The 16,481-nt window shown below is 50.0% G+C and overlaps 1 protein-coding gene across 1 annotated transcript in view; it reads right to left on the bottom strand.

Moving 5' to 3' along the window:
• POLR2A (RNA polymerase II subunit A) overlaps nucleotides 1–15,670 on the bottom strand; it is a 32,963-nt gene extending 17,293 nt beyond the window's left edge. The window contains exons 1-13 of the mRNA XM_081886666.1: nucleotides 15,337–15,670; nucleotides 14,041–14,173; nucleotides 13,707–13,843; nucleotides 11,950–12,123; nucleotides 10,860–11,141; nucleotides 9,850–10,011; nucleotides 7,952–8,172; nucleotides 7,733–7,865; nucleotides 5,369–5,493; nucleotides 3,923–4,133; nucleotides 2,753–2,962; nucleotides 1,265–1,433; nucleotides 88–182 (exon numbers count right to left, since the gene is read on the bottom strand). Of these exons, the coding sequence (XP_081742792.1) occupies nucleotides 88–182; nucleotides 1,265–1,433; nucleotides 2,753–2,962; nucleotides 3,923–4,133; nucleotides 5,369–5,493; nucleotides 7,733–7,865; nucleotides 7,952–8,172; nucleotides 9,850–10,011; nucleotides 10,860–11,141; nucleotides 11,950–12,123; nucleotides 13,707–13,843; nucleotides 14,041–14,173; nucleotides 15,337–15,426 (2,142 nt within the window). The 5' untranslated portion in view covers nucleotides 15,427–15,670. The remainder of the gene's footprint in view (nucleotides 1–87; nucleotides 183–1,264; nucleotides 1,434–2,752; nucleotides 2,963–3,922; nucleotides 4,134–5,368; nucleotides 5,494–7,732; nucleotides 7,866–7,951; nucleotides 8,173–9,849; nucleotides 10,012–10,859; nucleotides 11,142–11,949; nucleotides 12,124–13,706; nucleotides 13,844–14,040; nucleotides 14,174–15,336) is intronic.
• Between the last annotated feature and the right edge of the window lie 811 nt (nucleotides 15,671–16,481).

Here is a 16,481-nt window from a genome sequence, read left to right as displayed (position 1 = left end):
CCCACTCTGCCCTCTTTCCCCAAGAGCGCCTAGCCCCCTCGCCATGCGCGCGTCGCTTTGGGTGCAGAGTTCTGCTCCCTTCCTTACCTCTATGACATCCTGCTTGGCCTTCTTGATGGTGTTCTGAATGTCTTGGTAGGTCTTGGCATCAGCAATGGAGTCTCCGATCCCAATGGTGTGGCCTGCCAAAGAGGGGGCGAAGAGGCTCAACACCAGAAAGGGAGAACAAGAAAGCCGGCGTGGCCTAGTGGTTAGCGTCGGGCTGCAGCCTGGGAGACGAGGGTTCAAATCCCTGCCCGGCCATGAAGCTCACAGGGCGACTCACAGCCTAACCTACCTGTGGGGATTAAATGAGGGAGGAGTACCAAGTAGGCCCCTCAGAGAAGCAGAGAGGTTATATGGGCAATAAATCGGGGCTTCCCAAACTCGGGCCTTCATCTGCTCTTGGAATACAACTCCCATCATCCCTAGCTAGCAGGAGCAGCAGTCAGGGATGATGGGAATTGTAGTCCAAAATCAATTGGAGACCCAAGTTTGAGAAATACTGCATTTTAGCCTCTGGCACTGGAGCCGGAGCACAGTCCTTGTGTGTGACTTTGGAAATGCAACAAAATAAATACAGTGGTACCTTGGTTTACAACCATTATCCATTCCGGAGATCTGTTTGTAAGCCAAAACAGGTTGTAACCCAGGGCGCACTTTTGCCAATGGACCTCCAAAAAGTATTTGGTTGCAATCCAAAAAAATTGATTGTAATCCCAAAAAGGTTTGCAAACCGGGAAACATGCACTTCCGGGTTTGATGTGTTTGTAATCCAAAACGTATGCAAACCAGACTGTTTGCAAACCAAGGTACCGCTGTAATGGCAATGCAGGGAAGAAGTTCGTGCCTAACTGAGGAGGCCCAAGGTGGGTCTAGTCGAACAAGTACAGTGGTACCTCGGGTTAAGTACTTAATTCGTTCTGGAGGTCCGTTCTTAACCTGAAACTGTTCTTAATCTGAAGCACCACTTTAGCTAATGGGGTCTCCTGCTGCCGCCGGAGCACAATTTCTGTTCTCATCCTGAAGCAAAGTTCTTAACCTGAAGCACTATTTCTGGGTTAGCGGAGTCTGTAACCTGAAGCGTCTGTAACCCCAGGTACCACTGTAATGAGTTAAATCAGAACCCCAACGCTGCAACTGCCAGACTCCTTTGGAGGAAGAAGAAACCATGGTGGGGGAATACGCCCCACCAAAACAGACCAAGTTTCACCATCAATCTCACCTTCAATCAGCAGCCAGTTGTTGATAACCGTCTGGATGTTGCTGTAAAAGAGGCGGGTGACATCGTGGCCCATCTCCAGGTAGGAGATGTGGACCAGGGAGCCGGCAGAGGTGCCCAGCGACTTCTTGCAGAGGATGCCCATGATCAGCTCCCCGTTCTCCACGATGACCTGAGGAAGAGAGGGGAAAGGAGAGCGACAGAAGAGCGTGAGGCTGGTGGGGACGGCTAGCAAATCTGGCTGCAGGCAGGAAACTAGGTAAGCCCAGCTGTAGAGACCGGTGTGTGTGTGTGTGTGTGTGTGTGTGTGTGTGTGTGTGTGCTGCAGCCTTGCATCTCCACCCACAAGCCTGGAACCCTTTGAGCCGTGTGATTTTTGACTTGCAGCAAGAGTGGGATCTTCTGCTTCGCTCAGTGTGTTGCTCTGCAAACCTTCCATCCCTCGCCTCCTCCCTTCTTGTCTCTGTTAGTCCCAGCTAGTGCAAGAGGGCAATTGAGGATCAGGTGGGGAGGTTTTAGGTCTCCACCCCCATCATTCTGCCCGGACGCTGAGGTCCAGCGCCGAGGGCCTTCTGGCGGTTCCCTCATTGCGAGAAGTGAGGTTACAGGGAACCAGGCAGAGGGCCTTCTGGGTGGTGGCACCCACCCTGTGGAATGCCCTCCCATCAGATGTCAAAAAGATAAACAACTACCTGACATTTAGAAGACATCTGAAGGCAGCATATCCTAGGCCATAAAGCTAGGAGGTAACTTTGATGTAGATTTTGTTAATCTTTAGGTAGATCTTAAGGGCCAGCAAGAGCGTTCACAAGATGGAAAATACTAGCTTTCCTTGCCATCCTTCCTTTCCTGTTTACTGCCTGTTTATGAACTCCGGGATTTGCTAAATGCATTCCTCCTCAATTCCTGTTTTATTTACCCTAAAAAACATGTATGCATGCTCAAAGTAGTCTTTGTAGTTGAAAGGATTTCTCTTATCTAACTTTGTCCTACGGGGGGTTTGTTTTCTTTAATGCTCAGAGGACAACTGATTGGCTCTTACAAGCACTGTGTTAAGAGTTCTTTTGTTAATAAAAGGGACCTGGGTCAGGGAGTAACAAATTATTATTCGCACTTCCTCCCAGAGTCTTGCTGGCCAAGCCTCATGTGTATTAATCAGGGTCCGATCCTTCCTTGGCCTTTGGAACGCAACAGGCCAGGCTGGTGAAGAAGAAGAGGAAGAAGAAGAGTTTTGGATTTGATATCCCGCTTTATCACTACCCGAAGGAGTCTCAAAGCGGCTAACATTCTCCTTTCCCTTCCTCCCCCACAACAAGCACTCTGTGAGGTGAGTGGGGCTGAGAGACTTCAGAGAAGTGTGACTGGCCCAAGGTCACCCAGCAGCTGCAGGTGGATTACCAGATTACGAGTCCACTGCTCTTAACCACTACACCACACTGGTGAAGTCTGCCTTCTCCCTTCTCCCCCAGAGAAGCTGCCCACCAACAGTACCTTGGTGTCTCCAGGAGAGATGTGCTTGTAGGGCCCGCTGTCCTCATCGTCCGGGTGGGTGCTGTGCGTACGGATGCAGTTAATGTGTCCTGGGATGATGAGGGAGAAGATCTGCTTCCCAGTCCACAGCGGACGAGGCTTGAGGATGGCCGGCTGGGGCACTTTGCCGTCCCAGGTGGAAAGAAACATCAACAGGTTCATCACCTCGCCCTGAAGGGGAGATCAGGAAAAGGTAAGCGGTTATTGCCCGGGCTTTCCCCATGAAAAGGGAACATTTCATGCTTAGAACCCGACGTCTCCCTCCCTCAAACCATCAAGCCTTACTAAAGCAGGACTCACTACAAGTACAGGAAAAGGGGAGAGCGAAATTGCCCCTTTTTGTGCAGAAAAATCTGATAAAACATGGTATGGTTCTGGTTCCGACACTAAAACCCGCCGGAAGATTCAGGACAGGTAAAAAAAACCCCCTGCTTTACACAGTGCAAAGTCAAACTATGGAACTCCCTGCCACAGTGGGGCAGTGATGGCCAACTTGGATGCCTTTAAAATAGGATTAGACAAATTCACAGAGGGTTATTGAAGACTGCTCTCCACCATCAGAGGCACCAATGCTTCTACAACAGCGGCAAGAGTATTGTTAGCCCAGAAATGGAAGCAAGAAGAAGTTCCGACAAAAGAAGAACGGCAGATGAAATGAATGGACTATGCAGAAATGGACAAAATGACAGGAAGGATTCGAAACCTGCGGGACCAGAGATTTACAGAAGATTGGAAGAGGTGTATGAATTATTTGAAGAGCAACTGTAACCAACAAATTACGCTAGAAGTTTTGTAAGGAGAAATATACAAAGTGTTACAAAGTAGAAAAAGATAAGAGATACTGGTTATGAGTTTGAAATGTAACAGGGAAAATAAGAAATGCATACTGAGAGATTAGATAGGAAAATTTTCAGACAGGACTGATGGAAGTCAAAAAAAATGAGTAAGATGTAAAAGTATGTTTAATTAATGTTGAAAATGGTATGTTAAAAAACTAATAAAAATTATATTAAAAATGAAAGAGGCAGCAATGCTTCTGAAGGCCTGTTGCTGGAGGTGAAGGTGGTCTGGTGCAGGATTGGCTCTGAAGCCATGCATAAATAAGGCTGTCTCTGCAGAACCTGCCCTCACCCTCTCTAGGAAGACGTCTCTCTTGGTGAACTTGCGGACGGCCGTGAGGGTGTCCTGCACGATGCCCATGACGGGCCTGTTGGACTGAGGCGTGACAATCATACGGGGCACCATAGCCAGCTCTTGGATCTCAGCCCGCGTCTCCAGGGACTGGGGAAGGTGCAGGTTCATCTCATCGCCGTCAAAGTCGGCATTGTATGGGGTGGTCACACTGGTGGAGAGGAAGAGAGAGAGAGAGATTGAGAACAACGGAGGGCAGCGCTCAGGCCGAGTGCCAGGAAGGAAACTGTAAGATGCCTGCCTGAGTTTGGAGAGAGGAAAAACCAGGGATGGGGAGCAGCTGGGTCAGGCGGCCTTGGAATCATAGCTGTCAACGTTTCCCCTTTTTAAAGGGAAATTCCCTTGTTCCAAATAGGATTCCTCACAAGGGGAAAGTTGACAGCGATGCTGGGAATTGAGGTTGAATCCTGACAAGACAGAAGTACTGTTTTGGGGGGACAGGAGGTGGGCAGGTGTGGGGGACTCCCTGGTCCTGAATGGGGCAACTGTGTCCCTGAAGGACCAGGTGCGCAGCCTGGGAGTCATTCTGGACTCACAGCTGTTCGTGGAGGCACAGGTCAGTTCTGTGTTCAGGGCAGCTGTTTATCAGCTCCATCTGGTACGCAGGCTGAGACCCTATCTGCCTGCAGACTGTCTCGCCAGAGTGGTGCATGCTCGGGTTATCTCCTGCTTGGAGCACTGCAATGCACTCTACGTGGGGCTACCTTTGAAGGTGATCTGGAAACTGCAACTAATCCAGAATGCGGCAGCTGGACTGGTGACTGGTTGAAGCCGCTGAGACCATATAACACAGGTCTTGAAAGACCTACACTGGCTCCCAATACATTTCTGAGCACAATTCAAAGTGTTGGTGCTGACCATGAAAGCCCTAAACAGCCTCGGTCCAGTATACCTGAAAGAGCACCTCCATCTCCATCGTTCTGCCCAGACACTGAGGTCCAGCACCGAGGGCCTCCTGGCGGTTCCCTCACTGCGAGAAGCCAAGTTACAGGGAACCAGGCAGAGGGCCTTCTCGGTGGTGGCGCCCGCCCTGTGGAACGCTCTCCCACCAGATGTCAAAGAGAAAAATAACTACCAAACTTTTAGAAGACATCTGAAGGCAGCCCTGTTTAGGGAAACTTTTAATGTTTAATAGGTTATTGTATTTTAGCGTTTTGTTGGAAGCTGCCCAGAGTGGCTGGGGGGACCCAGCCAGATGGGCGGGGTATAAATAATAATAATAATAAAACAATAATAATAATAATAATAATAATAATAATAATAATAATAATAATAATAATATCTCTTTCCAAAAAGTAAGCCGAACCTCTTCCCCTCTTTTTCAAGCCTGCCCCTTACCCACACTCTCAGTCAAACGCACACAGAGAACAGCGCCTTCTTCCTCACCTGAGATTGAGGCGAAAGGTGGACCACGGCAGGATTCGCACTCTGTGCCCCATCATGGACATCTTGTGCAGGGTCGGCTGTCGATTGAAAATGACGATGTCGCCGTCGCACATGTGCCGTTCCACCTGGAAGGGGAGATCAAGCAGGAGAGCTGTTGGTTTGCTGCCTCGAAGGATGGGCAGGAAGACTGGAGGGAGCCGGGGAAGGAAGACTGCAAAATGCACGTGGAATTTTCCGCAGCCAAACTTATTCAAGTACTGAATCCGCATCAGCACCAATTCTGAAAACTTTTATCGTTTGCACAGATGCACGTTGACGCACCAGTGAAATAGGACACAACCCAGCTTCAAGAAGCCTGCATATTTATTATATAATGGAGCGAAGGGAAGATATTTTTTCAGACTGAGGGCCATATTCCTTTAGGGGAAACTCCCAGGGGCCGCATGCCGGGGCAGGCAGGGCCAGAGAAAAGCTGGCAAGGCAACAAATTTAAGTATTTATCTCTTTTAGGCTATGCTAGTTTCTATGCTCACTCACTCATCCCTCTTTATCCTCTCTCCAGGCAAGAAAGAGGCATTATCAGAGCTCAAGGGCAGCATCCCAGCAAGGCAAAAAGACCCAAGAAGTGTGAGACGGAAGGTCAGTGACAGGGGTGGCCTGTGCAGAGTCCCGAGTGCGAGACACCTGAATGCCCGCTCTGCTTGCTGCAATGATTTCTAGCTTACTACGTAATAATGTTAAGGAAAGCCGGGATTCTGGATCAGGCCAAGTACCACCCCAGCTGAGCAGTCTGTTCTCATAGTATCCAACCAATGCTTATTAATAAAATAACAACAACAACCAACAAGAACAGTAATAATTTGCATTCCGCCTTTAATAAGTAGATCCAGGAGTGCAAACCTGAATATAATATTGGGAGGGCCCAGGGAAGCCCCGCCCTGCATAACTGATCACAGCACCATTTGAATGGCAAGCCCTATATCAGCTTTTTGGGGGGGGGGGTCTAATATTTTATTAGAGAAGGGGCCAAAGGAATATCAGCTCCTGGGAGTTGGCTACTATGCGTAGACCGCAGGGTGGTTTGCAAAACATAAAAATACAATATCAGATGTCAAAGAGATAAACAACTACCTGACATTTAGAAGACATCTGGAGGCAGCCCTGTTCAGGGAAGCTTTTAAGTGTGTGACATTTTAACGTATTTTTTATTTTTGTTGGAAGCCGCCCAGAGTGGCTGGGGAGACCCAGCCAGATGGGTGGGGTACAAACAAACTAACAAAATAAAAACACAACGTTCATAATGACCAAAAGGTAACAAAAACCAGTAACCCCCCCTCTCATTTAAAAGGGCATCGGATGTTAATCAGCCAAAGGTCTGGTTGAAAAGGGATGTTTTTGCCAGGCGCTTAATGTTAATTAAGTCACCAGATGAGCCTCCCTAGGGGGGAGCATTATCTTACCCGGCCTGCCCCACGTGGGAAGGTTTGCAAAGAGCGATACGCCCCCCACCAAACCTTTGGTCTCTCTCTTCCTCTTCCTCTGGCATTTCCCAGCTGTCCCATTTGCTCAAATTTGCCCAACTTTAAAGGAACGCTTGGCATGGTCACTTACAAAAAAGGCCACCGGAGTCTACTGGAATGGAAGAGGCTACAAGACCTGAAGCTCACACAAGGCCTTCCTTTTAATGCTAGTGGATGAATCAAGGAATTCTAGGGTTCTGCTGGCGGAACAAGCAAGGTAAAAGGACCCCTGACCATTAGGTCCAGTCGTGGACGACTCTGGGGTTGCGGCGCTCATCTCGCTTTACTGGCCGAGGGAGCCGGCGTACAGCTTCCGGGTCATGTGGCCAGCAGGACTAAGCCGCTTCTGGCAAACCAGAGCAGCGCACGGAAACGCCGTTTACCTTCCCGCCGGAGCGGTACCTATTTATCTACTTGCACTTTGACGTGCTTTTGAACTGCTAGGTTGGCAGGGGCTGGGACCGAGCAACGGGAGCTCACCCCGTTGTGGGGATTTGAACCACCGACCTTCCGATCGGCAAGCCCTAGGCTGTGGTTTAGACCACAGCATCACCCACGTAAAGCAAACCCTACACAAATCCAAAGCGGAGTCCCTAAGGCGGTTGGATGAGGCCTTGTACACCTCCTTCCGGCAACTCCAAGCCAAGCTGCTGCCAAACGTCTTTCTCGGCAAGTCCTAGGCTCTGTGGTTTAACCCACAGCGCCACCCGCGTCCTGGAACAAGGAAGAGGGCTCCCCAAATGCTCCTTTGGTACAGCACCACTGTGTGCTTACTCCAGGGTGGGAAGGGGCTGTGATTCTCCTACCCAACTTTGTGTCCTGTCCCGCCCCCAGCGGAACTGACCTTGTACCCTATCTGCAGGTGGAGGTCGCTGGGCTTTGGGTGGAAGCGGAGGTCAATCCTGTCGCCGTTGTCCCGGATAATGTACTTGGCTCCGGGGTACTGGCTGTTCCCTCTGCGCACCAGCTCCTGCAGCCTAGCGGAGGCGGAGAGGGGTTAGCCAGCATTCGGGGCGCAAGGCACCTGAGCACACCAGACGCGGGGTGGGGAAAGGGGACTCACCTGTCGATGTTGAAGGGCGTCACTATCTCGGCGAAGGTCATGTTGGCCGCGATGGAGCGGGGCACGCCCACCTGGTCGATGGAGAGGTTGGGGTCCGGGGTGATGACCGTCCGGGCCGAGAAGTCCACTCGCTTGCCCATCAGGTTCCCTCGCACGCGCCCCTCTTTCCCCTTCAGCCTCTGCTTCAGGGACTTCAGAGGCCTCCCCGATTTCTGCATGGCCTGGAAATCAAGAGGTTGGAGGAAGCAAAGCATTACTCTCTTGCAAATGCTGGTGGGGAACACGAAAGTGCAAAGAATGGCTTGCTTTTGCCTATGGAGCAAGGAGGAGCGTCCCATTCTGGACATTCGCCCTCCGCCGACTGGGAAGCACTTTTTTTTTTAATAGAATATTTATTAAGATTTTTTATAGTATTACAATAAAAATGAAAAAGAAAAAAAAAAAAAACAAAAATACAAAATAAAAATAGTTAAAAACACACAAATTTTCCATTGCTAATTTTCCTTTAGCTTATTTCCCGGACCTCCCCATACCTCCCTTTTTTGTATTCCACTTCAACTTGTTGGTTCAGCAAATCCTTACCATTAGATATTTACCTGTTTCAAAACCTTTTTTCATATTCTCTTAAAGCATTACAGCTGGAGACCACTTAATTTCTATCCAACATCATTCTAACATTCATTAATTTTACAATATTTCTGTAGATAGTCTTTAAATTTCTTCCAATCTTCTTCCACCGACTCTTCTCCCTGGTCTCGGATTCTGCCAGTCATTTCTGCCAATCACATATAGTCCATCACCTTCGTCTGCCATTCTTCCAAAGTGGGTAGATCTTGTGTCTTCCAATACTTTGCAATAAGTATTCTTGCTGCTGTTGTAGCAAGAATACTTCTATCCTTCTTTGACACCAATTGGCCGACAATGCCCAGAAGAAAGGCCTCTGGTTTCTTCAGAAAGGTATATTTAAATACCTTTTTCATTTCATTATAGATCATTTCCCAGAAAGCCTTGATCCTTGGGCACGTCCACCAAAGGTGAAAGAATGTAGCTTCATTTTCTTTACATTTCCAACATTTATTATCGGGCAAGCGCTCTTAAAGACGCCTAAGTAAGGGAAACTGGTCGACTTTCTAATCTAATTCAAGGCAGGACAATCCGATGGATTAAGAGCCGAGTGAAACTCTGCTATCCTGTCCAATAGAAATGTGATTTTGCGTGTGTGTATCAATATCTCTCCAAGCCCACTCTATGTGTCTTTGTGTCACAGGAGACAATGGAAGGGTTCTGCCTCCAGGGGTGAAGACAAACCTTTGGAGAGTTACAGCGCTGCTGAGCTGCAACTCCATGCCGACAGGGGCTGATGAGAGCTGTAGTCTGCATGGGCCATCCCTGGCTTATGCGCTACATATATTCCACGTCAACGATCATCAACCGGGCTGCCCTCCAGCTGCTTTGGACAAGAACTCCCATCAGCCACACTCAGCACAACTGTGTCGTCGGGGCTGATGGGAGTTGTAGTCCGGAGTGCTAGGAGGGCAGCCAATCAGGTGACGGCTGCTCTAACAGAGACTATTTGCTTCTTATAAATGTGAATCAGTAACAACCACCAAATTAAGACGACTTTGGGGTTCCCACTGCCCATTTTGGTCCAAACCACGGAAGGGGTGGGGGCAGAAAGTCTCTTGTAACCAGAATGAAGGCAAATATCACTCCAGACCAACAGACTTGGGGAGACCTCCTCCAAGAGAAACTTAACTGCCTCCACTCACCTAGAGGGGTTTTCCCGTGGAGGGAGGAGGCGTCGCAGCCTACCTATGGCTCGCTGACTCCTCTGCGAAAGAGGGCGGCTGCAGATTTCTACCCTGCTAGGGACAGACAGAGGCCCCCTGAGCACTTACGCGGGGCAGCCCGGGCAGCTCGTTGTCCACCATGGTGGCCACGTGGAACTGCAGCAGCTTGACGTCTTCGGCGATGACGTGGGCGGCTGCTCCATTCTGCTCGTTCCTCCGCAGCTGGTTGTTGATCTTCACAATGTCGGCCAGCTTGTGAGTCAAGTCGTCCTGAGTGGGGAGAGGAAGGAAGCAGCCTGTCAGGGCAGACAAAATCAGCCTACCTGGACCCTGCAATCGTGTGCTCCCTCCACAGGAATTCTGGAAGGTGGCCACACAACAGCAGGCCTTTTCAGTGGTGGCGCCCTGCTTATTGAACGCTCTCCCCCAGGGAGGCTCACCCAGCGTGATCATTACGTTATCTGCAGGTGCCCGGCAAAAACATTTCTTTGTGCTAGACCTTTGGCTTTCGTATACAGTCTCTTATAAGTGAGTTGGATGTTTTAATCCAGCTTTTTAAACAATAGAATTGTCTTTTTCTTTTCTTTCCCCCAGTTTTAATAAATCTGGCTGTTTTTGTTTGCTAACATTTCACATTGCTTAAGAGCTACTTCGTTTAAAAAAAGAGTAACTAATAATTGGCAAAGACGAAAGCAGAGGGAAGCTGGCCCTTTGATACGTTCTCGTTGCAAGCCACTGGCAAATTGTCATTTGAATGGCTGCATATGACATACGAAAAAGGAACCCTGCAGGATCAGGCCAATGGCCTATCTAGTCCAGCATCCTGTTCTTTCAATTGCCAGATGCCTGTGAGAGACCTGCATGCAGGATTCGAACACAGGAGCCCTCTCCCGCTCCTGTGGTTTCGGGCAAGCAGTATTTGGAAGAATTACTGCAGATTTCCCAAACTTAGGTCCCCAGCTATTGCTGGACCACATATCCCCTAATGCCTAGCTAGCGGGACCAGTCATCAGGGATGATGGGAGGAAGAGCTGAGGACCCAAAGTTTGGGAAACGTTGCATTTCTGCCTCTAGCGGTGTGAGTTTTGAGTTGGAACAAGTCCACCCTTGGCCCATACCTGATTCCTGGCAGAGCCCTGCATGACGACAGCGGGGCGGACAGACAGTGGCGGGACCGGGAGCACCGTGCAGATCATCCACTCGGGCCTTGCGAACTTGGGGTCCATGCCCAGGATGAAGCACTCCTCGTCCGAGATGCGCTTGAAGATCTCGTGCACCCGCTCCGGGCTGAGCAGGATCTTCTTCTCCTGAGAGTCCTCGTTCACGTGCTTCCACTCGGCGTAGAGCTCCAGGCCCGAGCGCCGGATCCTCGGCTGGTAGCGCCCGCAGCCGCCATGACCCTGGATAAAGAGGCAGCAACGCGGCAAGGCTGTCAGGTCGAACAGGGGTCCCCTCCAACTGCCGTGGGCCTAGGGCAGTATTCCTCAAAACTGGGTCTCTTGCCGTTGTCGGACCAGAACTCCCATCATCCCTGGCTAGCAGGACTAGTGGTCAGGGGTGCTGGGAGCTGTAGTTGAACAACAGCAGGAGACCCACTGCCCTAGTGGCACATTTGAAACTCTTAAGGAACTGTCGGAGGTGGTCCCTTCCGACTCTACAGTTCTGGGATTCTATGATCTGGGAGAGCGTCCACAATGGTCCAGAAGGCAGAGAAGAACAGCGAGCGTTAAGATAAGATGCAACATCTTACAAACTCAACCAACCAAACTGTTGGTGCTGACTTTTAAAGCCCTAAACGGCCTTGGTCCAGGATATCTGAAGGAGCGTCTCCACCCCTATCGTTTTACCCGGACACTGAGGTCCAGCACCGAGGGCCTTCTGGCGGTTCCCTCGCTGCGAGATGTGAGGTTATAGGGAACCAGGCAGAGGGCCTTCTCGGTGGTGGTGCCCTCCCTGTGGAACACCTTCTCACCAGATGTCAAAGAGAACAACAACTACCAGACTTTTAGAAGACATCTGAAGGCAGCCCTGTTTAGGGAAGCTCTTAATGTTTGATGTATTACTGTATTTTAATATTTTGTTGGAAGCCGCCCAGAGTGGCTGGGGAAGCCCAGCCAGATGGGCGGGGTATAAGTAATAAATTATTATTATTATTATTATTATTATTATAACCCCACTGGGCTTGCGCAACCGATTTGCGGTCCTGACCTTTTCCTTCGTGATGTCCTCGTCGCCTTCGGCCTGCTCCACTCCAAACTTGTTGTCCATCTCCTCCCCACCTTCGCAGATGTTCTTGCCTTTGCAAAGGTCGTAGACGTGGGTCAAACGCTTCTTCGGTTGCCCTTTGGATTTGGCCAGGATGTCTTTGATCTTCGGGTTGTTCTGCGGCGAAAAGAAGAACGGGGCATTCCCCCCAAATAATAAAGGGTGTGATTAACTGTGCCAGATTTGACCACCCCACCCCCAACATCCTCAATACTACGGGGCAACAGAAAAAGTCATTTTATACCTAGTGAAATTGTAAATTGGACTATAACTCCCATTATCCACGACTACCAGCAAATGTGAGAATATCCCACTATTCACTATAGCTCTTGGGAAGTAGGCCTCACATCGGAGGGGACATGGGCAGGCTGGGAAGGGATGCTATGGGCCTTTCTTGCTGCAATGACAAGAACACTCCACAGATACCAGTATTCTGTTCTCTTAGGATGAACCCATATTATTCTGGTTTCCTGAGCAGTTCAGTGTGGGGGTTCGTACACCCAAAGTGTTTGGAGTCAGAATCGGGGGAAACAAGACCTTTGAACTCAAGCTGAACAAAGGGGAGCAGAGGGCTGACACAAACAGGGCCTTCTTGGGGGTGGCACCTATTCACTTTGTGCCATAATGGCTCATTTTTCAGAACTAAGTAAAAAATGTTTTTATTCCCCCCTAGTTCTGGTTCTCGTTGGCTACTAAAACTGATTATTTCAAGTAACCCTTAAGATTTCGGTAGCTGATGGAATTGCTTTTTGAATTGTAGGTTGGTGCTGTGAGGCAGCTTAAGAATTATACACTGAAAGGTGAGATTAAAAACAAAAATGGATGATTGCCCACAAAGAAGCCACACAAGGCTTTGACTCACAGGCAGGTATCGCTAAGAGCAGAATGTAGAGTTAGAAGAAAAATATATTGGTCAACATACAGGCTTGTCAACAGGCACTCACCTGGTCACCTGTGGCAGGTAACCAAGAGCCAACAAGACAGGAAATTGTGGACAGAAAATTAGATTATTTCTCTTCTTTGAAAAGCCACAGGGGAGCACAGCCAGGAAAGCTGTGGTGCCCAGAACTGGACAAAGTATTCCCAGTGTGGTCTGACCAAAGCAGAATAGAGTGGGACTATTACTTCCCTTCATTTGGACTAGACTTCTGTTGATGCAGCCTGGAATAGCGTTAGCTTTTTTTGCTGCTGCATCACACAGTGGACTCATGTTTAGTTTGCGGTCCAATCAGACCCCTGGATCCTTTTCACATGTACCGCTAGTAAGCCAGGTGTCCCCCCCCCATCCTATATGTGTGAAGCTAGTTTTTCCTAAGTGCATAACCTGAAATGTTTCCAGCTGAAATTCATTTTGTTACTTTGGGCGCAGTTCTCCAATCTGATTCAGCCTTCTGCAACGTTAGCTACTAGTGTAGTGTCATCTGCAAATCTGATGAGCATCCCCTCAATTCCTTCATCATTTATATTGATGATGAACAACAACAGGTCTGGGACAGAACCCTGCAGCACCCCACTTGCCACTCCCCCACCCCCCAAGAATGACCAGGAAATGACCATTAATGAGTACTCTTTGGGTTCCGTCACCCAAAGGCTACAAATCCACTTTACAGTTCCCTCGTCCAGCCCACATTCCACCAGCTTCCTTGTGAGAATATCACGGGGGACTTAGTGAAAAGCCAATAGCTTCAGCCATTACTCACAGAGTCAACCAGCAGCTTGGAGCAGAAAAAGCAGACGCAGCGGAGAACCTTCATCGTCTTGCCCAAGAAGCCGACGTGGAAGACAGGCTTGGCCAGCTCAATGTGTCCGAAATGGCCGGGGCATTCTGTCATGTTGCCTGCCAGAGAACAGAAGGATGGGGAAATCATGACCCCCTCCGACTCCCGGATTCTGAGACTGGCCCCCTAGCCCCCTTCCCAAGAACCAGTCTTCCTAGCGAGGCCCCAGGATAGTCTCCCCCAGCCTGGTACCGTGTGGCTGGGGCTGCTGGGAGTTGTAGTATGAAACGCCTGGCGCATGGCCCTAAGAACGCACCTGCACAGGTCTGGCACCGTCCTGTCCTTTCAATGACACCCTGTCGAGGGTCCATCAGGCCCCCCAGCTTGGGGCGGCCCCCTTCTGTTGTCTCAGGGTATTTGATCCCCCCTTCTGTCACCGACATCCGTTTCTAGAAGAAAAAAATGAAAGCAGAATCAGTATCAGCCAAGTCTTCAGGGTGTGGGGAAGGCAGACGTCAAGAATGGGGACCCAAACAGCATCAGAAGTTCTAGAAGAAGAAGAAAAAAATGATATCTAGGTTGGGAGATACAAGGAACAGGAGCGCAAAGGGAGTTTTATTATTGTTATGTCACTTCCCTAATGGTGCTCTAAAAACGATTACTAGGAAAACAAAGCGTTTTTAAGTGAGTGAAGACTATCAGAAGGACACCTTCCATTCAGGAGAGAATTTACTGCGGGGATAAAACAGCTTCGCAAACTTTACAGCCTGCTCTAGCCCTCCACATCAACAAGATTACAGGCAAAAATGAAAGACGGCAGCAAAGCTCTACTACGTACAGCAAGACCCATTTTATTGATTTTCTCTCCCCACACAGAAGGGGCTTTCTGAGATTTTAATGGGAGACCAGCAACAAATGCTACTTAAAATGCAGGATCCGTGAGCCAGTTTGAAGGAGAGAGAGCCTAAGGCCAGCTCAACCGAAACTTTCTTGCTGTGTGTTTGATATGGAAACAAATAAAAACCACAAAGTTCTATCAAAATGCAGTTTTGGAGTCAGTGGAGCAAATGTGTGCATGCATGTACTATTCTTCAGCATAAAGATGCCAACATGGACTGTGCTGCCATTCCTTTGAAAACAAATCGGGATCTTTTGCTAAAAGGTGGCATAAAAATCAAGTTAGTAATAAGAGTCCCAGCAGCAGAATTATTCAATTATTAAGAAAAAAATGAGGAGGAAACCCACTTACGTACCCCGGGGGGTGTCCAAAGAATAGAGTTTTGTGGCACTTTTAACATCTGCAAACTGGTGGGGAAATTTTGTCTTGCAGGAGCGAGCACGCTTCTGGCTGCCTTCTTGCAAACCAGCATTTTTTGGGGGTAGGGGGAGAGAACACTGTGCTCCCCCCTCCCCCAGGAAGGTGCAACCCATCTCCCTTTCTCCCACAGGAAAATTGCCCTTCCAAAATCCCAATGCGATGAGAAGTCTGGAGAAAGTTCTTTGAAAGACCCCACCACCCACCCACCCGGCACTCTTATTTTTCGCACCACCACACCTTCTTTTAAATCATTTTTAAAAAATGAGATTAAAACAGAGCGGCGCGCGAACCCACCATCTCATCCGGGCTCAGGATGCCGAATTGCACGCGCTTGATGGTGCGCAGCGGGCACGCGCTGTCCCCGGACGGCGCTCCCCCGTGCATCTTTGCACACTTTTTTTTTTTCCGCCTCTCTCCGCCTTTTGGGGTGTCACGTGACGCAGCCGCGGCGCCGCCTCCGCCTCAGCCAGGAAGCAGCCGCGGCCCCTCCCCCACACGCTCCGGTTTCCACCGAGGCCTACCGAGCTCGCCGAGGGGTTCAGGGACTGGGTCTCCCTCGCCGCCCCGCGGACCGCGAGTCGGGGAGGTGCCGGCAGACTCAGCCGCGTCCCCCAAACTCCGCCCCACTCCCGCGCGCGCGCCCTCGCGACCACGTCCGGCCGCCTATCCCCTTCCCTCCCTTCTTCTCCCTCCGCGCTCTAAAGCGCGACTGAGCCAGCAGGCTCTCCGGCGCCGCCTTATATAGACTCTCCCCCCTGCACGGGGCTACAGGAGCAGAACGGCAAGGGCGAGGACGCGGAAGTGGGCGGCGCCGCGGCCTGCGTCCCCCTCCGAGCGGAGGAGAGGCGGAAGGGGGCGTGGCTAGAGCGAAGGGGTTGGGAGAAGGGAAAAGCGAGCAGGGAGGCGCCGCAATTGGTGGGGGTGCGGCCATACCAATTGAGTAAAAGGGGGGGGGAGAAAGAGATAAAAGGCGTTGGGTGAATTGGCTGGCTGTTCGCCTTTGCCAAATCGATAGATCGCCTGTTTTTAGTTTGTGCTCTTAGAGGCCTTGCATGTTTCCCCGGGGAGGGCGGGAGTGCCATTTGGTTTCAATGGGGATTGTTCACGAGTAAAACGAGCAGAGACATTACCTTGCCAACAAAGGTCCGTATAGTTAAAGCTCTGGTTTTCCCAGGAGTGATGTATGGAGGTGAGAGCTGGACCATAAAGAAGGCTGATCGCTGAAGAATGGATGCTTTTGAATTCTGGTGCTGGAGGAGACTCTGGAGAGTCCCATGGACTGCAAGAAGATTAAACCTCTCCATTCTTGAGGAAATCAGCCCTGAATGCTCACTGGAAGGACAGATCCTGAAGCTGAGGCTCCAAGACTTTGTCCACCTCCTGAGAAGAGAAGACTCCCTGGGAAAGACCCTGATGTTGGGAAAGATGGAGGGCCCAAG

The sequence above is a fragment of the Podarcis melisellensis genome, assembly GCF_964234715.1.
Source record: "Podarcis melisellensis genome assembly, chromosome: 13".
Classification (NCBI taxonomy): Eukaryota; Metazoa; Chordata; class Lepidosauria; order Squamata; family Lacertidae; genus Podarcis; species Podarcis melisellensis.
This window is presented reverse-complemented; position numbering and strand designations above follow the sequence as displayed.